The sequence below is a fragment of the Purpureocillium lilacinum genome (genome assembly GCF_023168085.1).
Source record: "Purpureocillium lilacinum CBS 284.36 DNA, scaffold_5, whole genome shotgun sequence".
Lineage (NCBI taxonomy): Eukaryota > Fungi > Ascomycota > Sordariomycetes > Hypocreales > Ophiocordycipitaceae > Purpureocillium > Purpureocillium lilacinum.
Window position 1 is genome coordinate 1,828,995 of NW_027072115.1, and position 27,288 is coordinate 1,856,282.

At 61.2% G+C, this 27,288-nt stretch overlaps 6 protein-coding genes across 6 annotated transcripts; 3 read left to right on the top strand and 3 right to left on the bottom strand.

The window, feature by feature from the left end:
* Nucleotides 1–229: 229 nt before the first annotated feature.
* PLICBS_007140 (uncharacterized protein) lies at nt 230–2,407 on the top strand (the record flags this gene model as incomplete). Its single annotated transcript, XM_018320550.2, has 1 exon — nt 230–2,407. One exon carries the CDS (start codon nt 230–232, stop codon nt 2,405–2,407), a length of 2,178 nt encoding a protein of 725 aa, XP_018180447.2.
* A 965-nt stretch (nt 2,408–3,372) lies between these two features.
* PLICBS_007141 (uncharacterized protein) lies at nt 3,373–6,745 on the bottom strand (the record flags this gene model as incomplete). Its single annotated transcript, XM_018320551.2, has 2 exons — nt 3,373–6,250; nt 6,321–6,745. 2 exons carry the CDS (start codon nt 6,743–6,745, stop codon nt 3,373–3,375), a joined length of 3,303 nt encoding a protein of 1,100 aa, XP_018180448.2.
* Nucleotides 6,746–12,222: 5,477 nt separating this feature from the next.
* On the bottom strand, nt 12,223–14,051 carry PLICBS_007142 (uncharacterized protein; the record flags this gene model as incomplete). Its single annotated transcript, XM_018320552.2, has 3 exons — nt 12,223–12,328; nt 12,402–12,893; nt 12,946–14,051. The coding sequence occupies 3 exons, from the start codon at nt 14,049–14,051 to the stop codon at nt 12,223–12,225; spliced, it is 1,704 nt and encodes a 567-aa protein (XP_018180449.2).
* Nucleotides 14,052–14,680: 629 nt separating this feature from the next.
* On the top strand, nt 14,681–15,454 carry PLICBS_007143 (uncharacterized protein; the record flags this gene model as incomplete). The annotated part of the gene is made up of 2 exons (XM_065601117.1): nt 14,681–14,886; nt 15,061–15,454. 2 exons carry the CDS (start codon nt 14,681–14,683, stop codon nt 15,452–15,454), a joined length of 600 nt encoding a protein of 199 aa, XP_065457189.1.
* Nucleotides 15,455–16,048: 594 nt separating this feature from the next.
* On the bottom strand, nt 16,049–18,869 carry PLICBS_007144 (uncharacterized protein; the record flags this gene model as incomplete). The annotated part of the gene is made up of 2 exons (XM_018320554.2): nt 16,049–18,551; nt 18,628–18,869. 2 exons carry the CDS (start codon nt 18,867–18,869, stop codon nt 16,049–16,051), a joined length of 2,745 nt encoding a protein of 914 aa, XP_018180451.1.
* Nucleotides 18,870–25,256: 6,387 nt separating this feature from the next.
* On the top strand, nt 25,257–27,260 carry PLICBS_007145 (uncharacterized protein; the record flags this gene model as incomplete). The annotated part of the gene is made up of 5 exons (XM_018320556.2): nt 25,257–25,639; nt 25,715–26,398; nt 26,459–26,671; nt 26,743–26,801; nt 26,857–27,260. The coding sequence occupies 5 exons, from the start codon at nt 25,257–25,259 to the stop codon at nt 27,258–27,260; spliced, it is 1,743 nt and encodes a 580-aa protein (XP_018180453.2).
* Between the last annotated feature and the right edge of the window lie 28 nt (nt 27,261–27,288).

Sequence of the window (27,288 nt, forward strand, 5' to 3'; positions counted from 1 at the left end):
ACTGGCGTCCCCCGACTCTTTTTTCGCGACCGCATTGCCTTCGGTCGCGGCAAGCTCACTGAAACATCGAGCCGCGCAAACCCCGGCCTCAACCTCCGTCTTCAATCCACTGGGGCCCAAGGCGAGCTGCAGTCCGACGTCTTCTTCGCCTCCGTCTGCCCTGCTAGCTTCTTGTTGCGATTCTGGCCGAAATTACCGTCGCGAACAGTCTCCCTGCTTGGCTCGCGCTATGGTCGCGGACTTCAGACAACAGTTCCAGCGCGTCAAACAATTCGCCCGTCACCTCTTCGGCGCCTCACCCGAGCCAGGCACCGCCCGAGATCGCTCCAACTCCCAAGGCGACCCGCCTGGAGCTGAGGGCCCAGAAAACGACGACGCTAGCATGAAGAGATCAGTCCCCGACGATGCCTCTAGCGAGAGCAGCCTCAAGAGGGCGAGCCCCCACGACGACGGTGTCGACCAGGGCGGCGAGTGGCAGACCGTCACCCGCCCGAACAAAAAGCAAAAGAAGGTCCCGCGCCCGGGCAAGAGCTATCCCGCCCTGAATTTCTCGTCGAGTGCTCGCCTCAACTCCAAGGTCAACCTCGGCCAGCTCCGCGACCTCGTCCTCTACATCTATGCCGATGGCCCAGCTCCCCAGTGGATCGCCGTCTCCCACCGGCCGCACTTCCGGAAGATTGTCGCCATCATGATCCCGGGCCTCGAGGAGGCCATGTTCAAGGCGAATGTCGACTTTGCGACCTTCGATGACGCCGTCAAGTCCAAGGAGCCACGCATCGCCACATCGCCCGACGACTACTATCCCCGTACGCTATCCAAGGACAAGCTGCCTCAGGCCCTGCAGCCCTTCGCTGATATGTTTCCACACCTGTGGCCCGTTCGAACCCCCGGCGATGACAAGCACGGCAAGATGCACTCGCCTTTGGCTGCCTTCCTCACAGCTCCTGCGCCCAAGGACAAGGGGTCTTCCAACAAGACCGGACCAAAGCCATACGCGACCCCTCAGGGTTGGAAAGATGAGAGGACGCCAATCACTGAGTTTCTCGCTTCTGCGGACGAGCTCAAGGACAATGGCTTCGTCGTCCACCCCGCCCTGCTCTCGGAGGAGGCCCGCAAGAACTTCGTCCTCCCCGAGGGCTGGGTCCTCACCGAGGTCGACAAGCTCGAGGACGGCGATGTTCCCGACAAGGACATTCAGAAGGGATCCGTCATGGCTGGCCGGACTGTCTTGGGTCTCGATTGCGAAATGTGCATGACGGGCGAGAATGAATTCTCCCTGACGCGCATTAGCCTCGTCGACTACTCCGACGGCAGTGTCGTCTTGGACGAGCTCGTCAAGCCCGACAAGCCCATCACTGACTACGTCACACGCTTCTCTGGAATCACGGAGGAGATGCTTGCACCGGTCACAACATCACTGCGCGACATCCAGCAAAAGCTGATCAAGATCCTCCACCCTCACACCATCCTCGTGGGCCATTCCCTCGAATCCGACACCAAGGCCATCAAGCTGTCGCACCCCTTCATCGTCGACACCTCCCTCCTCTACCCCCATCCCCGCGGCCCGCCGCTGAAGCAGTCCCTCAAGTTTCTCGCCCAAAAGTACCTCAACCGAGAGGTCCAAAAGGGCGGCACCCTCGGCCACGACAGCATAGAAGATGCCAAGACGTGCCTAGACCTCGTCTCCCAGAAGTGCGCAAAGGGAAAGCTCTGGGGGGTTAACGAGAACCAGGGCGAGAACCTCTTCCGCAGGCTGGCGAGAGTGGGCACGACGTACAAGGCCCAAGGCGGCGACGGAGCAACCGGCGGCGTCGAGTCTGGCAAGACGAGCGCCGCAGTGGACTGGGGCAATCCCCTTAAGGGTCCGGGAGCCGGAGCCACGCACGCGTTCGGATGCCAGTCCGACGAGGAGGTAACGACGAACATCATCCGCGCCGTCAAGGGCGACCCCGACGGCAAGGTGGTCAGGGGCGGCGGCGCCGACTTTGTATGGGGGCGCATGCGCGAGCTCGAGGTCCTCCGCGGGTGGTGGAACCGCAACAAGCTCGAGAGCACCAGCACGGACGGCGGCCCGCCCGACGGGGAGGTCCTCAAGGAAATACTGGACGACGACGGCGCCGACGAGGCCAGCTCGCCGCTTGAAAAGGCGCTCGTGAGGCTCACGGACCGGCTCGGCCGCATATACGAGGCCCTGCCCCCGTGCACGGGGCTCATCGTCTACTCGGGCTCGGGCGACCCCCGCGAGATGGCCCGCCTGCAGCAGATGCAGGGCCAGTGGCGCAAGGAGTACAACTCGGGCGTCAAGTGGGACCAGCTGAGCGTCCAGTGGACCGACACGGAGGACCAGCTGCTTCGCAAGGCCGTTCAGGAGGCGCGGTCCGGCATTGGCTTCGTCGGCGTCAAATAGAGTAGGGGGCAAGCCAAATCGGGACAGGGGCGCACGGCGTTTGTCACGCGGGGCCATCGCGTGAGGCGGCGGGTTAGTTGGTGTGTGTCGTTGAAGATGATAGTACCGCTAGATACCCTGACATTCAGGCGTGGCCGAGTATAGCATGGCCAGAATCTACACGCACAAACCCTTCACAGCCACACACTGAACAAGGCAGTACTTTGGCAAACACCTCATGATTCTGTCAGCCTACCTTGGGATGTGTGCACATGTCTTGCTCGGGCGGTGTGCACTTCGTATCGTGCATCCGCTGGTCAGGCATGGACAAGTATGGCGTTCTAGACGAAACACAATGCGATTAAAGCACGAGGCGAGTGATTCGCATAGTCTCAGTACAAAGAGGCAATCATTTGCAAGCGATATCTGCATGCCTTGCATCAACGTCGCTGAAAAAGTGTTCCCATGGGCCCTAGAGGCCAACCTCGCCCGCTCTTCGCGCGCTCATCCATGTGCGAATTACGGCTGCCGGCCGTTCCACATACCAGTGTATGTAAAAATGTATATCCAAAGTGCCATGGGGCGCTCTCGCCATTCATAAGAGACGGGCTGCCCGCCCTCTCCCTCCCAGGTATCCGTTGCCCAAGTACATGCCAGAGGGACGCAATACCTCTCCGTATTATTTTTGTACGCCCTCGTTCCCAAACCGACAGTAGGAGACCAATCTGAGAGAGGGTTCAATGAAAACAGCAAAGACATGCAAGAACAGGTAAAATCAACGCTTGAGCTCATCCGTCGGGATTCTTTCCACAGAGCGAGTTACTGATGCGATGTTGTGTTGTGATATCGACGGCACACAGAGAGGTGCACCGCCATCACTATGCCGGAGTGTTCGTGATAATTTCTCGTCATCGATTATATGTGGTGTAGTGACACCTGTGAGTGTCAATTCTGTTGCCGGGCTTCGACGTAGAAGCAACGCCTGCTCAACTTCGCCGCCTCGAGGAGGCACTGTCGTTCACGAGCTCAGCCGAGCTTGCAAGGTTGGTCGATGCAGGCTGGGGATCATGCCTACTGATCTCGTGATGGGGAACGGTCCCCAGACTTGCTGGCCTCTCATCCTGTCGGCCTTGTAGGTCGACATCGACAAACGCGCTCGAAAACTCCAACGAGGAATTCGACGACGGTCGCCTCTGAGACGTCGTGCGCTCAAATGGGAGAGGGGCCAGCCTATACGCCCGTGCAGAGCCAACAGACTCGGGCTCTGGGTCGTTGTCCGACGCTGCGTGCGATGCAGTCTCCCCGTGCGGCACAGACTCCACGAGGCTGAGTGCCGACAGACGATGGCGATCGACGGACCCCGAATTGCGCTTAGAACTTTTTCGGGGGATCGCTGGTAGCGCAAGATCGTCCTCATCGAGAGAGCTGACGCGGCTAGCATCAGCCGCAGGCTGCTGGCTCCTGCCCTGCCTCTCCTCAACTGGGCTCACGGGCTCATCAGGGTCAGAGAGTTGAGGATCTCCGCTATCCGTCAGGAGATCCCCAGGCCGCTTAGGTGACCGTTTCGGCGAGTTCTTGGCTTTCGGTTCGTCGTCATCTGACTCGATCGGGCCGTTCCTCAACACTCCCATCGCCACGGGAATGCCCTCCGGTGGCGTCTCGTCACCGAAGCCGCCGTTCCGCACCATGGACGCAGGCATGCGCTTGCTACGCACCACCTCGAAGCCCTTGCCTTTCTCCTTTGTTTTGCCGCTAAACATGTTCCGGAACCAGCCCGTCGCGGTGGCCACGGGTCCCGTGGGGTCGGCAGGTCCAGTCCCTAGTTTCCTACCGGGACCTTCCGAGTTAAGGGCGGGCCCTCTAACCCCATAGTAGAAATCCACCTCGCGTGTGGCATAGTCTGGCCGGTTTGCGGGTAGGTTCATGGTCGGGTTGGGCGGTGCCGGGGTCGCGGCCCGTGATATCTCCTCCCCTGTCTCAGTTACGTCGCCAGACGCAGTGGCAGCTTGAGCGGCCTTTTTGGGATCGAGCAGCTCCGGTGCCTTGTCAGAGTATGTTGATTCCCTCAGCGTGTCTCGCCGAGTGCGACGGGGTGGTCGATAGTAAGGATCAGTCGCCTCCGTGCCGGCTGGCACCGGTTGCCGCGCCAGGTTCGGTCCCGCGACGAAGGAGAACGTGCTAGTCTCGCCTGGAGTCCCGGGTATGTATGAGCTACCCGTGTCCACATGGCGTGGGCTGCCCGAGTACATGTCGATGCTGTCGAGCGCGGAGCTGCTCCTATGTCGGTGGCGGCCGCCCATTCCGCCGAGACTGGCGCCGGATCCAGAGCGAACTCTACCGCTGGGCATCACGTAGCCCACTCTGCCGCCCTCCTCTGCATCCAGCATGGCTGCGGTGGACAGCTGGCTTGCTCGGGATGGGCCGGCGCGGGTGCGGCTCGTCTCCCGCCGTGACAGCTGCCGCATGCCAAAGATCTTGGACAGTCCACCTCGCGTGAGACCCGTCACGTCGTCGCCACCCGCCCCGAGCATCCGCGCCACCACTTCCACGACTGTCTGCAATGCGCCCAGGAAGAAGGCGAAAATCAGCACAGCCGCATGGATCAGCAATATCGCGTATCCAATCCACCCCTTAGGGCCCTCCGTGACGCCAAGGCTCGGGACGAAAGCGACCATGAGCATGATGGTGACAGCACGTAGCGAGGCGAAGAGAGTGTGGTAGGCGTTCATCGAAGTAGGCCGGTTGAAAGGACGGAAGGCATGAAGGGTGAATATCTGAATGACCTCGCAGATGGCCAGCAGCACAACTTGAGCAACGCCGCTCGGCTGGACAGCCCCGATGGCGATGCCGCGGATGAAGTTGAGCATGGCCGGAATCAGCGCAAATGCAGCAACCTCGTCCGAGTAAGTGTTGTATAGCGGACCATACCGCAGCACCGTAGGCAGGTCGTCGAACAGAACCGACTTGGGCCGCGTCCTGAGAATGATCAAGAGGATCCAAATCGCACAGCCCAGCAGCAGGACCAGGGTCACGACGGCCAAGGCAACGGTGTATGGCGGCGAGTTGCCTGCGATGACGAGCTGAAAGGTCGAGAGCGCCACAATGGGCATCAGCATGTAGTTAAACACGATGCGCACCACGTTGCCGATGCTAAAGGGTATGTTCTTGGCCCGCAGGTCCTCCTCGGATATGTTATTGATCCTGCGCCACACCCACTGGACCAAGAAGCCGGCCTGGAAGAGCACGAAGACGCCGACAATGATGACGCAGAGCCAGGCCATCATGCCGGCCCAAATGTCCGTGCTCTCCGCCATACCGATCAGCTGCCCCAGCTCGTGGAGCCCGTATCCATCGGTGGCGTTGGTCACGTAAATGCCGTCGACAACGCTCTGCCAGGGTGGGGAATGCGAGACGAGGCTCTCGTTGAACATGAGCGCAGACCACCCCACCTGGCTGACGGCAGGCTGGTAGTAGCCCGGATAGTCGAGGGATAGGGCGCCCGTCAAGGCGATGAATTGAATGTACTGGAGACAGTCGCCAAAGCCGGGGGTGACAAGCCTCAAGAGATCAGCGTCTCGACCGTAGTTGGAGGACCAGTGGAAGATGTTGGTGGTGCCCCAGGGGCTATAGATGGCGGCAAAGACGACTGCAAAGCCGCAAAAGAGTAGGATAACGAGCGGAAGGAACTTGAGGACCCAGGCGACGCCACCGAGGTCGGGTGTGATTGTGACAGACATGCAGCCAATGTTGAGCGCTGTTGTGTCGCCATTGATGATGATCATGGTAGCGGCAAAGGAGGCGAAGGTGTACTCGGAGTGGAAGTCGTGGCTCATGTTAATCGCGGGCAAGCCATAAGGGTATTCACTGTAGAGTCGGACCTGGTCAGCGTCTGTATTCACATGAACGGCAGGGGAGCATTGGGTTCGGTGCGTACGGTTTCGGGTGGAAGACGGGCGACAGCGGGCACGAGCCGTTGATGAGGGCGTCCTTGCAGAAGCTGCTCAGATGGTTCCACGGCTCGTACGTCAAGACATTGACCCGCTGGACCAGCGTAGTGGCCTTGCCGCCGTCCACCGTTTCGACAATCTTGCCATTATTATTCGCAGGGTCGGGATTAGTCCAATACTCGGAGTCGGGTGGCGGCAGGTTGTCCTGATACTGCTTGCCGGTGACGTTGCCCCATACGGTCAGTTGAAGGTTGTGCGTGCTGTTCTTGGTGTCGAACTTTGCTTCGGCAAACAAGGGCTCCCACTGCAGGCGGGGAGAGGCGGCGGAGAGATAGTCTTCGGAAAGGCAGTTGGTGACATTGACCCGAACAGCGTCAGCTGGAGAGGCGACGAAAAGGACGAGGAGCAGCATGGTTGCGAGCAGCGTCATGGGCGCCGGGCGCAACGAGCTGGGCAGAGAATCGGCCCACGTCCTCCTCCTCCCCCTCCGCCGACCAGGCCGTCTCTTAAACACATCGTGGGTCCCCGCGAGCGACTGATGTCTCTCCTGCTTCTCAAGCTGTGAGGGCGCTACGCCAGCCGGCAAAAGTGTCGCAGCGTTGCCGCCGCATGGCTCGTGCAACGGCGGCGGTTGTCGATGCCGGTCGTGGCCAGAGCCATCACGGCCGTCGCAGCAGCGATAGTGGGAGCGGCAACGGTAGCCAGCGTCGTCGCCGTCGTCGGAGTCGTCGTCGAGGCGATGGGGCTCGGCAGCCCAGCTTAGACGCATCTTCGGCCGGTGCAGCCTTCCTCAGCGGCGCATCTTGGGCGCGGGGGGAAGACGGGGGGGTTCAAAGACGCTGTTGGCGATCCAGGACCGTTGGCGGGCTAGTACGTCAAGGTTTCGGAGAGACGAATGGTTTGGGGGGTTTGGGGGGTTTGGTGAGGAGAAAGGGCAAACGAGGGACACCACCGGGTGAAGCGAGAGAAGAAGAAGACAAAGATACGGACGAGAGGCCCGAAACGGGAGGCTGGACAGAAAAAAAAACTGTCGGGAGACGGCAATACGAGAGAACTGGGGGGGGCGAGAGCAGAAATCAGAAGATGGGGTGGATGGGACGGGATGGGCAGACTGACGGTGGAGGAGCTGCTACTGCTGGGGTGGAGCGGGCATGGGATTTTGGGCAGGCGCGAATAGAAACGGGTAACGGGCAGGATAATCTAGCGCGCAGCGCGGGCAGGCAAGCGGCGGCGGCGGCGGCGATGGTGGTGGGCAGGTAACTACGAGGCAGCAGTTACGTAGGCAAGGTCGGTGGGAGCAGCAGACGTCACGTCAGCTGTAATTTATCACTGAGTAGATGCTACGCGCCCTGAATCTCGCTGAAGAAGAAGCACTCTTTTCAGGTTTCCCAGGCCTTTGCTCAGACGGGCAGGCTCCCGGGCCACCTGCCACCACGACCACGACCACCAGCGACCTACGGACGGGAGTGAGTGAGTGAGTGACGGGCTGGCTGCCCTGGGCTGCCTCTGCGCGCGAGATGGAACGGACGGTAGCGCAGGATTGGATCGCTGCCCAGGACGATGAGGCCACCTGGTGGCCCTCCGCAGGACAGGCCAGCACAGCACGGCACGCAGGGCACCGTACGGGGTACGTACGTACGGGCAGGTAACGTAGATCTCACAGCCCACTGGGGGGGGCACAGCACCACCCAGCCCGGCGGGAGGGCCTCGGGTCCCAGCTCATCAGCTCCGTAATGGATCGCTGGCCCGGCGCGGCGGCGGCGGTGGCTGAGCAACCCCGGGGCCTGGTGCTGGGCCTGGTGCTGGGGACAGGACTCCAAGGCTGGGAGGGGGACCACTCCAAGGACCAAGACCACGAGGACCTCAGATCATGAGTCCCCGCCCGCGGTGCGTCCCCGCCACGACACGACGTCAAGCCCGTGCTGGCGCTGGTGCTGGTGCTGGCGCCGGCGCCGGCTCTGGCGCTGCGCTTGGTGGATTGGGAGCTCGGGCGCTGTAGATGCGCCATAGCCGAACGGACGGGCTTGGACACTTCCAAGTTTGCATTGGGGGGCAACCACCCAGCCCATGGCCCCCTTTTCACGGAGGTTCTATGCCCAGCCCAAGCCAACCTCTCCAGCAGCGGCTGTCGCCCGAGGGCTGGGGCTGTGCACCGCCTCAAAGCCGGCTCTTAGCGCCAGCGTGAACCAACGGCCACCCCCCTACAACAAAGAGCCTCCGGCGGGCAACGACGACAACGAAACGGCGCAGGCAGGGCAGGCAAGCCACCTACGCCTGGGCAGGCAGTCCTGCAGCTCCACCACCGCAGCGCCCGTTGGACGGTTTTCCCAGACCAAGGTTCGCACCCCAAACTGGGTCAGTCAGTCACGGCGTGCCTGAAAAAGGCACCTGCCGTCCCGCCGAAACGGAGAGCAGCGCGCCTGTGCCGCATTAGGCTGCCTGCACTGAAACCCAGGGTCCGTAATAAGGCACGTCGGTCCGTCAGCACCGCGCTGTGCCTCACCTGAACGGAAACGCTCTCCCCCCTTGCGGGACATCAGCCAAGCATCCAAGGGTAGCATGACGGCTCCCGTCGTCGTCGCGGCCGGCGCGCGCGCCCGTGCGTGCTCGTACCTGAATGGAAGCTTTCCTCCCGTTCCCTTCCTTCCCGCTACCTCTGACGGAGATGACGTGGTGGAGCCCTGGGTAGGTAGGTAGCTTGTCTGTCCGACTCGCATCACCACGCGCCTCATCATCATCACCACCACCATCATCACGACTTCACGTATCGCAACAGACATCACCACCAGAGGGCGAAGACCACCCAAGGCCGTTGCGCAACGCCAACCGGTCGGTCGGTCAGTTCCCCCTCCACGACATGACGGTCGCACGCATTCCCTCCTCCCCCCTCCGTCGTCGCACTTGTACCCCGCGCCCAACCTGGCCGGCGGCGCGACCAACAGCAACACGCGCGTCTGCGTCCTCGCCCGCCGACTGGACTGATGGATGTCGTCGTCGTCGTCGCGGTGCCTGACCTGGGCAGTCCCGACATCCGGCCCGCCCGCCTGGCTGTCCTTTCCCGATCCATCACGCCGCCGAGATGGGGGACTCTCTCGGGTGCACGATGGCTCGGGTGCGTGCTCAAGCTTGCACGTAGATGTACGAGAAAGGTGCTTACCTTTACGGGGGGCTGGCTGCAAGGCCTCGTCATCGGCCCCCCCCCCCCCCCCCCCCCCAGCAGGAGGCGCATGAAGGACAACAACAACAACCCTGGCACCTTCGTTGCAATACGTACGCAGTCAGATCAAGACGGCCGCGACCCCACGCCAGCCAGCCATCCCGCGTCCAGTCCGTATACCATCTCCGCTGTGCGTGCGTCCGCTCTGCCCCCCCTTCCCCCATGGAATACAGCGAATTTCGCATCCCACGCCCAGCAGCCGACCGAGCGAGATTGGCGTGAACCTACCTATTACTTCGAGCTCTCCCACTGTACCAGTATAGTAATATCCATCCACCCGAGAATAGAGAAAGTTTCAAGACATCAATGAACCCGCTCTCCACCCGCGCCGCTGCGCCCCGAAGGCCCCCCCCGTCCCACTCCCCTCCCGTTCTACCCAGCGCAGGTCAAAGACAGAACCCGAGGCGCCACGCTCCCTCCATTCCATCCCCCCCCCCCCCCCCCCCCCCCCCCCCGGCCCAGTGCCGGCGGCGGCGGGCGGGTCACCGAGGGTAGGTCGCCGCCTTTTGTTTCTAATTTCAGCACACATCGACCGCCCATGTATGTTTTGGGGCACATGCCGTGTTGCAGATATTGCGGCTGCGCGAAACAAAAGAAAGCAAAAGACAAAAGGTGGGCATCGCATCGCATCACAGGTGATCGTGGTAGTAGTAAGACAATAAGCCGGCCCCCCGGAGGGACGGAGGGAAGGGCTACCGGTGATTCAGCCTCGGCGTAGAAATGCACTGCAGACGGCGGGGGCCAAGATCTTTCATGCACAGTACCGCAGGCATTGACGAGCTGACATGGAACCACTTGACAACTGCTGGGCCTGGACGACGCACATAACAGGTTTGTTACTACATACGAGTATAATACATCCTCGCCAAAAGTCGGCAGTGCCCGAACACAACGCTGCTGGCCGCCCCCCGTTTCCCATCCACATCCCACACCATCACCAGCCCAAGCTCCAGCGGATACGAAGAGCCTTACAGGACTTGGCGCCCACCCGACCTGACCCCCTTCGCCGTGCCCGGCGCCCGCTCCAGGTCCGATTCGCCGCTTGTCCCGGGCCAGGTCCAGTCGTGCGCCCTGCGCTGCGCTGCGCTTCGCTGTTGGCCTCCGTCACTCGCTTGCTCGGCCGCCGCTGTGTTGTGTTGGCACCTCGAAACCCTGTTTGCCCTCGCTTGCCGTCATCGCGATCCGACGCCCTCCGTGCGTCGTCTGACGCCGTCTCCCTGCTGCGGCACGCGAGCACATGGCACCCTGTGCATTCTCGGGACGCCAAGCCGTGCGCCTCCGTGCGTCCCCCGTTCGCCTGTCGTCACACCCTTGCATCGCTGGACCGTAAACTCTAAAGGGACTCATCATTCCGCGGGGGCCTAGACAAACGTGAACATCCCGCGCAACAGTGCAGTACATACGCTTCCGTCGTTCTCTCTTTGAGCAACTGCACCCGTCCGTTTCACCACTGAAGCTACGAAGTATGCGTCCTTGTTTGGACAGCAAGACGAGCGACGAAAGCGACGCCCGACCATCCTCCTGTCCGAGCCTGCCCTTTCAGGCCACATGATCCGTCGTGAACATCGCTTGTCACACAACCCCCTTCCCCTTTGCCTGTGACCGCATCGTATACTCGATTTCCGCGTCCTCGCCACTTCTCGCCGCCCAGACTCCCACTACAAGACGTAGTCGTTCCTCTGCGAGTTGTGCCTGGGCCATGGTTTCGAAAGGGAGCCCCCGTGCCAGCGTCCCGTCGCAGACGTACCTGTCCAGCTCGGCCACCAACACGAGTTGCTGAGCAAGGCCCATGCCAAAAGTGTCGATTGTTGTCACAATACTGTGTACTTCCTTGTCGTGTGGCACGGCTTCGAGGGGTAGCCTTCTGGAGGAGAGCATCCTTGGACGGCCATGAGCCGCCTGGGACCGTTGTCGACGCATAAAGTATCGACGGGGATCCCCGTCCTCTGTCCTTGCCGAGCTCTTCCGCGTCGCGAGACCGTGGTCGCTGTATTCCTGGTTTCCCCTCTCTACCACCTCTCGCGAGGGACTACGTGGCTGCGTCTCAGCCATTGGCTCGGGTGTTTTCATAAGAAGTGTCTGCCTCAAGTGAGAGTAGACTGCTCCAGATTCCGAGGCACCTACTGAGGCCTCGTCGGTAGTTGCACGTCTAGACTGGCGCGGTACCTCCAGGTGTTCTTGCCCGGTAGACCCACGACCACTACCCCCAGGCCCCTAGCCTTGGGTAGTCACTGCCGGGCTGTTATTTCCAATGAAACTCAGGAGACTGGTTGCAATGTCTGGTCTCTCTGGCGCTCCTTGTCCGAAATTGGGGCCGTTTGCCAGCGCGTCCCCCATCCTGTCTGCCAACGTGGAGAGTGTAAGCGAAGGAGAAGACTGAGTCTCCCGAGTCCCCGGTCTCGGCATTCCGCTGCGGTGACCTTCGCGCGGTCTTGGTGCAGATACACCATATCGAGCATGCGATCTGAAGGGGGGGTTACGGCGACTTCCACTTCCACCTCGTGCAACATCAGAGGGTGGCGTCAGCAACATGCCAAGTCTGTCCGGCCGTTGCGAAGAGGGAGTGCTGTCCACGATCGAGCGAATGCCAGAAAGCTGGGGCCGAATCCGGGGACTGGTCGGTGGAGTCTCATGCCCAACACCCTCGACAAGCTCGTTCAAGTCGGGAATGTTTAATCTGGGTGAATCATCTGCACCAAAATCGATTTGATGCCCCCTATGTAGCTGATGTCCGTCAGGGTCAGGCTCAGTGAATTCTCGCCGTATATCCAGTTCACTCTGCATCCAATTCAGTGTCGATTGTGTCAGAGGCTGCAAAGGTTGTCTGGTCGTCGAGCCTTGCAGCCCTGACCGATGGGGTGACTCCGCTTCGACCGTCGCCGGTCCAGCTGCGGTCTCATCACACGCAATTTGGAATTCCCGGTCGGAGTTCTTTTGGAAATATCGGCGTATGTCTCCACGACGGCGACTTTGGGCTGATGAGCTGTCGCAGGAGGTTTGCTTTGGTAGCTCTGCTGGGAGCGTCACATCGACCATGTCGGCCAGCGCGGCGTCGTCTGTTGCGTTGCTGTCATTTCGAGACATGTCGACCCTGAAGACCGTTCTCACCTTCACACTCGTCTCTTTGGCGCTCGGAGCATCGACAATAAGGCGAGTATCGGTTTCTTTCGGCGACTCAGCAGTATCCGTTTGAGCATTGGTTGAGGTGCCTCCAGCCTTCGCTTCCTCGTCCAAATGATCCAGCATCTCGGCCCTCTCCATGTCTTCAAACATTTGTAACACATCACAGTCATCTAGCGGCGCTAGATCGTCCAAGCTCTGATTGCCGCCATCACTATCGGGGCTGCGCAGAGAGTAAGCTTTGAGATTGAATCTGCTTGCGGAGGACAAGTCACCTTGATGAGACCGGCGCCTGTGAGGCAGCATCTGTTCGACCTTCTTCTCCATCGGACGACTCTTTGATGCCGTACACTGCCTGGCACAGCTCCTCAAAGAGTTCCAACACTTCTTGCTGGTTGGCAAATAGCACCTCGTCCTTCAACGACGACACGTTCGGGTCGTAACTTCCGCGGGGACAGGTGATATTCAGCTGCATGAACAACGTTGGCAGGTTCGTGGTAGCCAAGGACCTCGAGATATGCGACTTGAGCTGCTTGTACAGCAACTTTGGCAACTCTCCTGACGGGGAAAGAGGTCTTCGGTCCACCGACACGTGAAACGCTTTGCCCTTGAGAGCCTTCACGTCGCAGTCTCGACTTGGTAAAAGGGCGTCCAAGGCGAACCCGCTTGCCTCGTGGTGGAGACTGATTGGCGTGCAGTTGGCGACCAATGCTTTTCCGAATAGCTGAAGAGCTGCCTCTCTGACAGAACCCGCGCCACTGGGAGCATACGAAAAGAAGCTGCTGTCGTGCCCGGCCACCTTCAACGAAACTCTCAGGCGGGGTCGAGCGATGACATATGCACTGAGAAGATCCCGCATACCTGAAAAAGTCTTTTGTGTGCCATGGAGTAAGAGATGTCTCCGCGCCGGTATAGTCTTGAAGAGCTCGGAAGCTTGTACAGTCGTTCCAACGGGCCCGGATACTGGCTTCCTGTCGACGACGCCGCCAATGCCATGCCGCAACTGAATCCGGGTTGCCACAGGTTCCCCGGACGTTTTCGTAGTGATGACCACAGTAGCGATGGAATTGACACTGGCCAGCGCGTCACCCCTAAATCCCAGCGTCTCGCCGCCCTTGTGCTGAAGCTCCTCGAAGCTCCTCAGCTTGCTCGTGTGGCCCCTCCGCCCGAGCAGATCCAGGTCTTCCAGGGGAATGCCATGGCCGTTGCCTCGCACGACGATCTTGTCAAGGGTGTTGGCCGACACGACGACGTCAATCGAGGTGGCCTCTGCATCGATGGCGTTATCCACGAGCTCTTTGAGAACGTCGCACGGGTTCGTAAGCTTCACCGAGGACGAGAGCAGGCGGATGGTCTCCTGCGGGAGCGGACGAATGGACATGGGCGGCGACGTGGTAACTCGCAAGTTAAGTGCAATGGTAGATTTTCATGCAGATGCAGCTGGTATGTCTTCAGATCTGTGTCAATGTGCTGTTCGTAACGACGGCAACAAAATGATGAACACCCGCAGAATGCCACGACGAGGCCTGTAAGCCACGACGTCTGGAATTCTGCTGCGAACACATCTTGGGCATTGATGCCTGAGGGGCCCTGCGTGAATAAGCGAAAGATTGTCAAGGAAGGAGCAACTGGTGAGCTTCCTGATATCCGGGTTCTGTGCTTGCAGACAGGTGCGAACCTGTCGTGCCTTCCATTATTACCGAGGACCCTGAAAGAAGCTCGTGACCGCATTGGGGGGCATCTCGCAACAATTCGGTAGTCAGCAGTGGAGCATGACGTGCCGCCCACGGGCTCCAGGACCCCGAAAGGCGTGAAACTCGGGCTTGCAAGCCCAGGTGCACAGCTGCCCCGCCGCGTTCGTCAACCAGCCCCGCCATCGTCGGCCGCCTCCCTTGCTGAAGATCCATCTACCAGCACTCAACAACCACCACCTCCACCACAGCTCTCCTCCTAAACCCCCAGCTCAATTCACCCTCCCGCACACGAATTACTCCTACACCGCCGCCCAGCATGTCCTCCCTCAAGGGCCCGACCCCGCAGCAGCACGACGGCTCCGGCCTGCGCGTCGCCATCGTCCACGCGCGCTGGAACTCGACCATCATCGACCCCCTCGTCGCCGGCGCAAAGGCCAAGCTCCTCGAGTGCGGCGTCAAGGAGTCCAACGTCGTCGTGCAGTCCTGCCCGGGCTCGTGGGAGCTTCCCTTTGCCGTCCAGCGGTGCGTTGTGCCTCTCCCGCTCTCCCCGCTGCTGTGGTCCCCTCCCCTCCCCCCCCCCCCCCCCCCCCCCCGGGGGGCGAGAGCCGAGCCGCAGGCCCTCCTCCTCCTCATTCTACCTGCGTGACGACCGTTTTTGCATAGGATGCTCACTAACTCCCCGCCGTCGCCCACCAGCCTCTTCTCCGCCTCGCAGATCCAGTCTTCCTCCACGGGCGGCCCCTCCGCGACCGACCTCCTCGCCTCCTCCACCACCGACCTGGCCTCCCTCCCCAGCGGCGCCGCCTCGGGCCCCTTCGACGCAATCATCGCCGTCGGCGTGCTCATCAAGGGCGAGACGATGCACTTCGAGTACATTGCCGACGCCACCACCCAGGGCCTGATGCGCGTCCAGCTCGACACGGGCGTCCCCGTCATCTTCGGCGTCCTCACCGTCCTCAACGACGACCAGGCCAAGGCGCGCGCCGGCGTCGACGGCAAGGGCCACAACCACGGTGAGGACTGGGGCCTGGCCGCCGTCGAGATGGGCGTCAAGCGGAAGGAGTGGGCAGGTGGCAAGATTGAGGGCTAAAGGGAAATCTCAGACAACAATAGTTTCTTTTGAATAGAACTGGAATATGAGATATAGTAGCATCGCACAGCACGTAGACGTTGCTACCTCTTTCGAGCCCAGCTGAGCCAAGACACGCATGCGCGTGCACTGCATATATAGTACGTACGGCGACGCACCTCGCAACGTTGGCATCGGCCTCATTTGTCACCATGCATCCCGGGGTACCAGGGGTGAAACTCGAAGCTCCAAGCGACACAGTCAAAGCACAGTCGACAGCCAGCATCCATCATCCAATTAGTCAATTAGCACGTATAGCCATGTCTATCTATCGTCCGCAGCGCGCGGTCCATCCTGGGGCGACCAAAGTTTCCCATTGCAATATGTGCCTGCTGACGCCCAAAGTCGAAATCAGATATCTAGCTGGAGATGGTGGTGAAACTCTCGGGCGTGGCTGCCAGAATATCCCCAAGAAAAATACAGAAGCCCAATGAAGACAAGGAGAGGAAACTAAAGGGGTAAATGATACTCAGAAAGATGAACAATGATGCAAGCAATGAGCCACTCAGACTTCACCACCAGGCGTGACGCGCCTTCGCCAGCCGTCATTCTGACTCACAGCGCCAGGTCGCCAAAGAAATTCTTTTTGCTCTTCCATATCGATCGCTTCTTGTCGCGCTTGGCCCTCATCTCCTCCCAGCCTTGCTCGTCGTCGTCGTCGTCGCCCCCGGTGTTCTGCTCCTCCTTGGGAACCGCCTTCACCGTTGACTTGCTCTTGTCGTCGCTCCAGCTCGAGAGGCCCCCGGACATGGTCATCGGTCTCGGGGCCTCGTCCAGGGCAGGCGACGCCGGGGCCACGGACACCGGCCGGTAGCGGCCGGGCAGGCCAATGTTGCTGCGCTCCGAAGGAGCAATCGAGGGCGTGTATCCAGCCATGGAGCCGCGGATGGACGGGGCACCGTGTCGTGGCGGCGGCGGTTGCATGAAAGATGCGGAACTGGGCTGCACCATGCTCATCGTCCGCATCCCGTAATCCATCCGGCGCTGCTCCATCATGTTCGGCATCGGCTCGGCCATCATCGAGTGTCGGGACGGCAGATCCACCATGGACTGGTTGTACGGCAACGGCCCGCCGAACATGGGCTGCTGCCCGGGCTGCAGCATTTGATGCTGCATCGGCGGCTGCATCGGGGACCCCCCACCGTTCTGGTTTACCGCCATCATCTGCATAAACTGCATTTGCATCTGCATGAACTGCTGCATCTGCTGCGTCATTTGGATCTGCGCCTGGTCGCCGGGCGTGAGCATCGGCTGAGGCGTCTGGGGCATGCCGTTGTACATCATGTGCGGGGGGATGCCAGCGACCGGGTCGAAAGCCGGGCCTTGCGGCCCGTTCATGGCGGCCATTTGATGAGGGTCGATGCTGGGGCTACCGCGGCGCATGGCTCTCGAGCGCTCTTCGCTCGCGATGACGCCCACGAGCCCCCCGGGAGGCGTCGGCACCTGCAGCCTCGGGGATTGCCCCGCATCGCCTCCGAACGCAAGGGATTCCCTCACGGCCGGCTGGGCGATGCTAGCCCCGACGAACGGATCCTGTGGCAGGTTCCTGGCGAATGCCGGGAGGACCGAATGTCGACGAGAGTCTGTCACGACGGACGCCGGGCGGCCAGGGGGCGGCCCTTGGGACGACGAGCGCAGGTGGGAGTTTGAAGGCATCTGGCTCAGCCTTGTTGGCGGCCGGTTCCTGCTCGGAAACCCGTGGGCTTGCAGAATGCCAAGCGGCACATCTTCGTCATCATCCTCGTCGGTAACTCCGATGATTGGGTCCGGCGAAGGCGCCTTCATCTGGCTGAGCTGCGGCGCGCTCGACGATGGCAGCAGGCCCGGGCGTCCGGTTCGCTGAATGGGCGTGCTGGGAGCGGGCTCTCCGGTGACCTTCATCATCTGCTGCCGGTAGACAGCCATGTGCGCTTCTTGCTTCCTCCGTTGCTTTGCCTGCTGCTTCGACTTTTCTTGCTCATCCTCGTCGTCGTCGTAGTTGATCTCGTCTTCGTCGTCTGCCTCCTTTGCGGCGGAGACGGCCGCCTTGTCATTCGAGCTTCGTTCCTTGTCCTGTCGATACTTTTCAAATTCTGCGGGAGTCATGACCTTGTTCTGGGGTGCCTGGTTGTTGGCCGACCGAGGAGTGTACGGTTGAGATGGACGGGAAAACCGAGATGCGTTCCCCTCGAACATGTTGTCCTCCTTGCTGAATGTAGAGGCGATGGTGCGATGCTGGGTTGAAGCGAATGTATCTTCCTCACGTCTATACCGATAGCCGCGGGGTTCGTGGGCCTCGTTCCGCTGCTCCTCCGCCGCCAAAGACTTCATCGCCGTAACCGAGTCTCTCAGGAGCTTAGCATCTTCATCCTCCACCACATCTGACGTGCGGTTCGCGTATTTGAAGGAGCCAGGGGTCTGGTGGCGAGGCACGGGAGGCGGCGGCGTATCGTAGGCATTGGGCGCGGTATCCGACTCGCTCAGGCTGCTCTGCCCGCTCAGCAGCGGCTCCGACGGCTGGAAAGTGTCTGGGCTTGTAGGGGTTTGCTGGATGTGTCGAACTCCCGTGAGAGACCGGGGCTCGATAAAGGCATCATTCTTCAGTGTCGCCATGCTCGCTCTTTTGTCGAAGGATGGCATCATAGAACCAAAATCCGCACCCAAATCCAGTGCGGACTGTTCCTGCTGAGTCGGTGTCGCAGTACTCACCGACGATGCGGTCAGGCCCCTTGACCTGTTTCCGAGGTCCTCCCCGCCCTGAAAGGTGAGTATCGGGGGCACGTCGGGAATAGGTGACGACTCTTTGGGTGGGGGGATCGTATGCTTCTTCTGCCCGCCAAAGGAGAATGTGCGGGTGGCTCGGTCCAGGAAGCTGGACTTGATGCTCCCACGGCCCGGAGACTCCTGGGGCTGTGACTGTGGAGGCCGTTGCAGTGGGGGTGGCTTCACGGAGTGGCGATAGTCGTCGTGCCCGCTGCCTCCAGCAAAGTCTGTTGACGAAGGCGCCGTTGAAGCGTTGCTATGGCGTGACGAGTTGTCGGTCGAGGTGGCATTCGTCGTGTTGGAAAGGCCGCTGCCACTGCAGGCATCGTTCCGTCAGCAAAACTATAGACTAGACCTGCGAGGCAGGGGCATGGCAGACGGCGTCGACTTACCGATTTGTTTTCAGGTCAGCAAACATGTTTTCCTCGGCGTTGAGGTCCAGATAGTTGGGCTTCGGGGTCACATTGGCCGAGGCGCGGGCCATCCTGGCTCCGCCGTCAAAGGTCCGGCTGTTGGCAACATCCTTGCGTTCGATGACGCGAAACGAGTGCTGCTCAGGTGTCGTTATGGGCACATGTTCGAACTCGTCGGCGGCGGACTTGCGCCGGGAAAAGGCGACCGAGAATCTAGGCATGTAGACCGCCTGTCGAGCGTGGCTTGGCCAGGCGTTCGTCGGGACCGAAATGCGAGGTGAAAAGAGGTCGAGTCGTGTCCCGGGTCCGCGTATGTGTTGCTGTGCCGAGGGTTGATTGTTGTTAGGTGCTTGCGAAGCACGGCCTCGGAGGGGCGATACGAGATGCTTGCGACGGTTGTGCAATGACGGACGGGCAGAGGCAGCGAGCGAGCCGTCGTCGGTCCGGTCGGGGGGGTGGGCGGCTTGGGCCAGAGGCGGGAAGCAAGAGACAAGACGCTAGCACCGGACAGCCTGTAGGCAAAGGACGTTAACAATGAGCCGCTTGTAATGGCGGGAATGCAAATGGGTTGAGCGGCGACGGAAGCGATTTGCTTTGGTCTGGCTGTGAGACCTGAAACCTGGCGGTTGGCCGGACGTGGCAGGCATGTAGTCGCTGGCGGGCGAGAAAGGAATGGAGAATGCTCTAAGACGCACTCACAATAATCTCCAAAAGGAAGGCGACGCAGGGGCGACACGAGCGGTGGCGGTCGGGCTCAGGACCGGTCCGCAGCAAGGGACAATCGGAATCCGGGCTTAAGCTTTTGGGCTCAGCGCAGTCGTTGCCCGTGGCCGTTGTCGTGGTCGTGGTCGTGGCCGTTGGTGATCTGGCCGCCGCAGAACGAGAGAGAGAGAGAGGGTAGGAGCGGAGCGGAGCAAGCGAAAGAAACGGCAGCAGCCCGACAGCAATTGCGTGAAGGGGAGAGACGGGTGGAGGTATCGGATGGGGCTGGACAGGCAAAAGGTCGAGCGAGCGAGCGTGCGTGCGTGCGAGCGAACGAGGGGGTGAAACCGAGGGCCAGCGGTACGAGTACGTGTACCGTACTGTCCACAAGTACAACGGTCTGCGTCTGTCGGCAGGCAGGCAGGCGGATGGGCAGCAGATCCCGGTCGGCTGCAGCGAGACGAGCACAGTACAGACGCCGGTCCGAGCCTTTGGTCAAGCAACACGGTTGGGTAGGAACGAGCGTTAGGTGAGCTGCGGCGGGAGCGGCATCGTTGGCCTCGACACGGAGCGAGCTGGCGAGGAGGTCAGGATGCTGTGATGTGTGATGAGAAGGAGACGAGGAGGAGAGTCTCGCAGCCCAGCCTGGTCGAGGAGGAGAGCGGGAGGGGGTGGCCAGCCTTTGCTGGCTTCTCAGTACGGGGTACCTGGGGGCGAGGCGGGCAGGCGGCGGACAAGCCCTGCTGATGGCCGCCGGCGCAGGCGTTCAGGTAGCCCGGGCCGGGCTGGTTGGTCGCTATTATTACTGGCGGTGCAGCTCGGGTGCTGGCGCTGGTGCCCGGTGCTCCATAGGGGCAGGTACAGTAGGTACCTTGGATGCTTGGGTGGTGCTGAAGCCGGTGCCGCTGGCTGGCTGGCCGGCCCTCTGGCTCTCTCTGGCTGGCTCCGTCCGGGCCCCATCCGTGGATGGCTCCATGGCTGGGCTGCGGCTGGTGGGCGCCCGCGCACGTAGGTGGGTAACCCGACCCGGGCTGCCTGAGTGAGTGAGTGCGCGAACACGACCTCTGCTTGCTCTGCCCGCAACCACCAGCGGCACCGCCACCCACGGCCAGCCCCCCCGGCTAGCCCGGGCCTCTCCAGCTCCATCCCATCCTCCACTCGCTCATCAGCACCAGTCACGCTGGTGGTCATGCAATCATGGCGGTCCCCCAAGTGCCCCAAGTCCCCGTCCCTTCCCCCTTCCCTGCCATTAGGTTAGTGGTGCCTTGCTGGGCCGATCTGGACGGGTCCTGATCCATCGGCGGCCCAGTCGAGCATTGCTTTGCGCCTCACTAGCCCCCTGGTATAGCCAGTACGGCCAAGCCGGAATATTGAGTTCTGATGGGAAAATAGCACACGGAGATTCTGCTCAATCCCAAGGACTCGCATCACCACTGCGACGCATAACCTGCCTTGCGGGTGCGCCACCGCACCGAGGGAGGCAGCTGGCTGGTAATCATCTCAATGAGCGCTTCCTCACAATGCAGACGATGACAACGAGGGCGAACGGCAACCATCCCAGATGCAACGCCGTCACCACTCACTCCTTTTTTTGTTGCACCCTGTCCCGCACTTGCACCCTTGCCCTTGCCAGTCGCCAGTCCCGGCCGCCAGGGTGCCCGCACCGCTCGGTCCAGACGCAGCATGGCCTGCCTGCAGACGGCGATGGCGGTGGATGTGCGGGCATTGGACGGCGCCGCGTGTGCATATTTTTTTTTTCTCGCCATTCATGTGCCTGCCAGTGAACACGTCGCCCGCCATCCAGGAACTCCGGCTAAACAAGACCGGCCACCATTGTTGATCCTCGCTTTCCGCTCTGGCCGGCCGCGTGAAGGAGGCAGGGTGGCACTGCCGGGCCTGTGGCACAGCCAAGGAACCTCGAAGCTACAAGCACTCTGAACTTTGTGCAGGCGCCCAGGACCTCGCACCGCGCACCGCGCTCGTCGCACGACGACGGCGCAACAGGAGCTGAGCTGAACAAAGGCGGCCGACGGGAGGCCCATCGGCGGGCCTAGCTTGCCCGGGTGCTGTGGGTGCTGTGGGCGCTTGGAGCTTGCCGAGGACGGGCGATAGTAGTGGAAGCCAGCCCCGACGACTGGCGACTGCGGCGAAGACTGTTGTTGGTGTGGCCGCCATGCCGCCGCGGTGGATGCGGATGATGGTGGGTGAGTGGGCACGCCTCGCTCCTTGATGGCCGGCCATGGCTTGCTTGTTCGGATGGGTGGCGGCGGCTTGCATGCGTACGATGCCGCTCGCATCGACCGCGCCGCAAGCCCCTGCTCGTTGACGTCGCGTCCACCGGCGCTTCATCCGAGTCTTGTTTGGTTTACTAGTACATTTTAGCATGTCACGGTAAATAACTGATGTGCATGCTGCATCTCGCTGGAGATCCAGGAGCATGACGATCGCCATGTGCTGGAGCTCGACCGTCCGAGGTAGATTGAAAGTGGAAGGGAGGGTGCCGCAACGGCGTGACAGCCATCTGACCATTGCTGCGTTATCTCATGCTCCCGCCTCAGTCGTCGCGGGTGCTTGTCGCCCCTCTGAGGTGGCAAAACAAAGCCGTTGGATTTGCGTCCCCTTGATCGCCTGCGAGCACCGCATCGATGAAATAATTTTCTGGTTCGGACAGGCACGGAATGCCGGCGCTTTGGTCAAGGGCCCCCATGTAGCGCGGCGACGCCTGCGGGAAGCTTTACCACAGACGGTAACGTCCCAAGAGGTGACGATGCGACACAGGAAGGCCTTCTTGTCGACATGGAATTCAAGAGTTAACGGTCCGTCTGGTCGCTCCCCTCCATCTGCGCCTTGCCGTGAAAAACAAGAGCGCGGTGTGAGGCATAGGGCCGCGGGCGTCATTGAGAATACGTGCGGTCCCCCCGTGCCATACTCAGCGTCAAAGGCGGAGGAGGTAGGTCAGCGATAGAGGTGGTATTTTTGGCTCTGCCCGATGTCGTCACGGAGCCGCTGCAGCAAGTCCCCTCTTCGTACTGCCAAGGTACTTGCCAGCCCTTCACCGCGTGTCCCAAGGTCGGCCGGGCCGGGCTTGTCTTTGATGGTGCCGGCGCACAGGGCAACAATGGGCCACAGCGGCTGCACCGGCGGGAACGTGCGACTTGTGAGTCGCATGCCAGTGGTCGTCCCGGCAAGGACACAAGCACAGGGAGGTATCGATCGATCAAGCGCCGCGGCATCGTCATGTCGTTAATCGGGAATCTTGGGGTGCCTGGCGGCCGAGCCCCGAGCTGCTGCCTGTCGTCAGCAGATCTTGTCGTCTTGCGTTGGCAGCATCCGTCGTCCCCTGGAGAGCTGCGCAGCGTGATCAGCGGCTGACAAGCTTTCTTCCGTCGTGCCGGTCGTGTTCACAGCTCCACAAGGGGGGCCGCTCTCCACCACGGTGCCCCTTTTCCCACAACCCTTGCAGGGACCGCAGGGTTCGGGACCGCAAACGAGAACGTGCTTCGTCATGGGGATTCGCCCCGTCAGGGAGCAGTTGCCAAGTCCCACAGCAACAGCTTGGCCTGCGCCCGAATCGTCCGTACTCAGAGCTGTACCTCGTACCATTTCTTGTGGTGAGCTCCATGGTGAGCTGCATGACACAATGTGCTGGGTACGGGCGCAGTGGAACGCCGGGGCTACCGATGTTCGGCGCGCCGAGACAGGTTTTGGGGCTGCACAAATGGATTGTACAGTAGAGAACCGCTGCCGTGAGTCTCTTGTTAAGCATAAGGCCTGGCAGGCGAGAACACATCGCGCCGAATCATCTCGCCATCCCCGCAAAGGGTTTTCGCCAGCCCACAGACTCCCCACCTGCTGTGAACGGCGCTCTGGAATGATTTTTCCTACCAGTGGGCTTTCGGGCGGAGGCATGTCCTCGTATGCAGCAGCATGCGGATGCGGTCGACCCATCCGAGACCCGCGCTGCGCCCGTGGAGCTTCGACGAGCACTTCTAGACGCTTGCGGCGGCGTCGAGGTGCGGCGCCAAGGCAACAGTCGGTCCAAAGCTGCACGAGGTGGCCGAGGAGCAGCGCGCCTGTGATGAAAAGCCTGGTCGGATCGCGTGGATGCTGCAAGCTAGAGCAAACGGTTACTGATGTAAAGATGCAATGCATTTGTGTCATACTTCGTACGCACGTCGCCTGGCTGGGGCCTGCCCATAGAGCTCCAGTCACAAGAGGTGGACCACCAGCGAGGCTTGCCGCTGAACGGTTCGCTCCTTGGCACTCACGAACCCAACCGACTATTGTCAGGTTGCAGCACCAGCTCGTTTCGATGCCAAGCGAAGATGCCATGTCGGTTTCTGAGTAAGGTCCCGGGCTGCCTGCCGGTTGTTGCCCTTACGTACACACTCCGGCGGCATGAAACGATAGGCAATGGTTGAAGCATTTCAGGCGGAGTATTTGTGGTTGGATTCGAACGGCAATCACCTGCAGGCCGATGACGGCCGGTCATGGTGAAGACATGTACATACGTACGTAGGGTAAGGTGTCCGGTTGGAGATACCTGAGGCAGCCAGCAAGCCTGGGTAACAACAGGACCAAGGCAGGCACAAAGGGGGACGCGGGAAAGAGCGTTGCAGAGCGATGGTACGAAGCACGTTACCGCGTTGCAGCAGGGGAAAGTGCCAGGGTGGGCAATTGGCAAGTCCACACCCGACATCGTTGAGGAGCGAATGCTCGCACTTATGAGGGACGCATGATCGTGCAATTCTCGGTCCATTTGCCTGCGACTTGCCCAACCCGACCCCTCAGCAAGCCGTCGAATCTAATCAAGCGTCTCTTCCCATCGCGACGACACTGACTCGCCGTGACATGCGTGCCGCGGCACTCACCAGGATCCTTGGCGAGGAAAGGCTTGCGACGTCGGCGACGCGCCGTCATTATGCACAGACAACACCAGGGCCAGGCGGAGAATATTGTATCAAGACGCCGATCAGGAGCTCGAACCAGGCCGTGCGTGGTCCAAGGCCGGCAGGGAGTGAGTGGCGTGCCATGGTGAGGCAGATGGAGACTGGGAGAGGGCTCTCTCGGCAGATCTACCCGCAACGGCAGATGCAGCGCAGCAGAGAGAGCCTTGCTTGCTTGCTTGCAGCTGTCGCGACCGGCCGACGACACCGACTGTTGCAGTTGCTCCTGCTGCTGCTGCTGCTGCAAGGCATGATAAAAGGTTCCTCCCCGCTTGGGGCCCCTCGGCACGGCAACGATGGCGTCGCACATGCAGACGCTTCCGTCACCTGCGAGTGGCCCGCATGCCGCCCGCAGCTGCGCTCGACATCAACAGCAAATGACGTGCAAGCATTGGATCAGGTGCCGAGCCGGCAGAGAGCGGCCTGCCTGCCCTGCCCTTGCACGGACGGAGGCGCCGCATCGTCACCGTCGACATTGCGACGCCAAGCAGCAATCACCGGGGGTGTCATCGCTTGCAAAGCGGCGCTTGACACTGCGCATTGTCGTTGCGGGGACATCACCGCTGGCATCCATGGACCCTATCCATGGAAGCGCTCCATCGTCAGCGGGTGCGCCGCGCACAGGCCTCCGACCGCGTTTGTTAGAGAGTTGTGGCGCAATGCCCTTCAACCCGATTTAGCTCCAAGCCATGCCACGGAGTCGTTCGGCGGCAGCAGCTTTAGCTTCAGCCCCACCAAGAAAACCAGAGGACCGCCCACCACGCCCGCGACGATGGCTGTGGCCGACCTTCTTCCATTGTCTTGGTGTCGACATCCGGCCGTCATTGTTCACCTGCGTCACGCCGCTTGCTGGGTCGCCAGAGGGTCTCCGGCCGTCATTCTCTCTGCCGGCGCCGTCGCCGTCGCCGACTCGGCATCCAAGCCGCGCCGCATTCGTCGCCGAGGCCGTCGACGTCGGGAATGAGTTCGCCAAGCCAGCGAGGCCGCCCTCTTCGCAGGCCCTCGCTGCTCTCCCTGGATGATAGCCATCACCACTACCCGCTGGCCACCCGCACCGGCACTCTGGCTTCTCTCATCCGAAGCCGCTCGCAGCAGAGGCTCAGTGGGGGTGGCTCCTGGCCGCCGCCCGTGCACCGCCTGAGTTCAGACGATGAGGAGGCGTCCTGGGCGCGCCATGAGGAGGATGACATCGAAAGGCTCCTGAGGGACGAGACTCGCCTCGGACAGGTCCTCAGGGGTCCCCAGGTGCGAAGCATGAACCTCATTGGCAAAAGCAACCCGCGGTATCGCTGGGAGCGCTACTGGAAGCAGGAGGATGAGCTCGAGGCCATGAAGAAGCCGCTGTAAGACAGCCCGTCGTCATCCTTTGGCGCTTCTCCCCTTGCCATGATTCCAGGACTGATGTCGTGTCTCAAAAGTCGCGAGTACTACGAGCGGACCAACGAGCTTATCCAGCAATACATGTACATCGATTGCCTGCTGGACTCGTCAATCCCGCACGACCTGCTCAACGAGTACAACGCCGAGTTGGAAGCGTCTGCCTTCCGGCCCGTCGACGTGCCCGCCACCATCAGCGAGGAGCCCAGCTTGTCCCAGTCCGCGTCTGCCTCCCTTGACCTGAACGGGCCCGGCCCTGGGTCGTACGGCTCCATTACTCCGGCGTCTAATGGCAACACGGGGAGCACCAGCCCGAGCGGCTCGAAGCCGTCCTTGCCGCAGAAGCGCACGCCAAAGGACATCTTCCGGTCATCAGAATCCCTCCCGCTCCTCAAGCACATGGACGATGAGCCTCTCGAGTCTCCCGCCTTACCATCAGCGGTCGGTGAGGCAGGGCCACGGCCGTATCTCCCATGGCTGGAGGATGCCGAAATCGACAGCGACGACCCCGTCGTGACCTTGGCCATCTGGGTAAATCTGGTCGCCAACGTCATTCTTCTCGTGGGAAAAATTGCCGTCATTGTGTCCGTCCCATCCATGTCCGTCCTTGCCAGTCTTGTCGACGGGGTGCTCGACTTTCTCAGCACAGCCATTGTCTGGACCACGACGCGACTCATCTCAACAGGTCACAAGGACCAGCATCAGTATCCCGTCGGGCGTCGTCGGTAAGTGCAGCTCGCAAGAAACAGACTCGGTCCGTTCCATGCTGATGTTTGTTCACGCAGCCTGGAGCCTGTAGGCGTGCTGGTGTTCTCGGTCATCATGGTCACGTCGTTTGTACAGGTTGGCTTGGAGTGTATACAGCGCCTGGCACGGCCAGAGCATGAGATCCTGCAGCTCGGGCTCCCTGCCATCATCATCATGATCAGCACCATTGTCATCAAGGGCGCATGTTGGGTCTGGTGTCGCGTCGTCAAAAACTCGAGCGTCCGCGCCTTGTAGGTCCCCGTCCCACACCTTCAGCGTTCCCGCCCTACCTTGTGCGTCATCTCACATGCTTCCACCACAGGGCCGAGGATGCCAAAACGGACGTCATCTTCAACATCGGATCGATCCTCTTCCCAATCAGTGAGTCCGCGTCCCCCGCGGTGACTTGGTCCGCCCACTAACTCCCGTCGTGCAGTTGGGTTCTACGGCAAGATCTGGTGGCTCGACGCGACGGGCGGCCTGCTCCTCTCCTTCGTCGTCATCATCACCTGGAGCCAGACCTCGGCCCACCACGTCCGCAACCTGACGGGCTTCTCCGCCCGGCCCGACGAGCGCAACCTCCTGCTGTACCTCACCATGCGGTTCGCCACCGCCATCCGCCAGATCCAGAACCTCCGCGCCTACCACGCGGGCGACAAGCTCTTCGTCGAGGTGGACATTGTCCTGTCGGCCATCACGCCGCTCAAGGACAGCCACGACCTTAGCGAGGTGCTGACGTACTTTCTCGAGTCCGTGCCCATTGTCGACCGGGCGTTTGTGCACGTCGACTACGCAAGCTACAATGCGCCGACGCACATGCTCAAACAGTCGGCCACGTGATGATGTCACTTACGGTTCAATGACACCT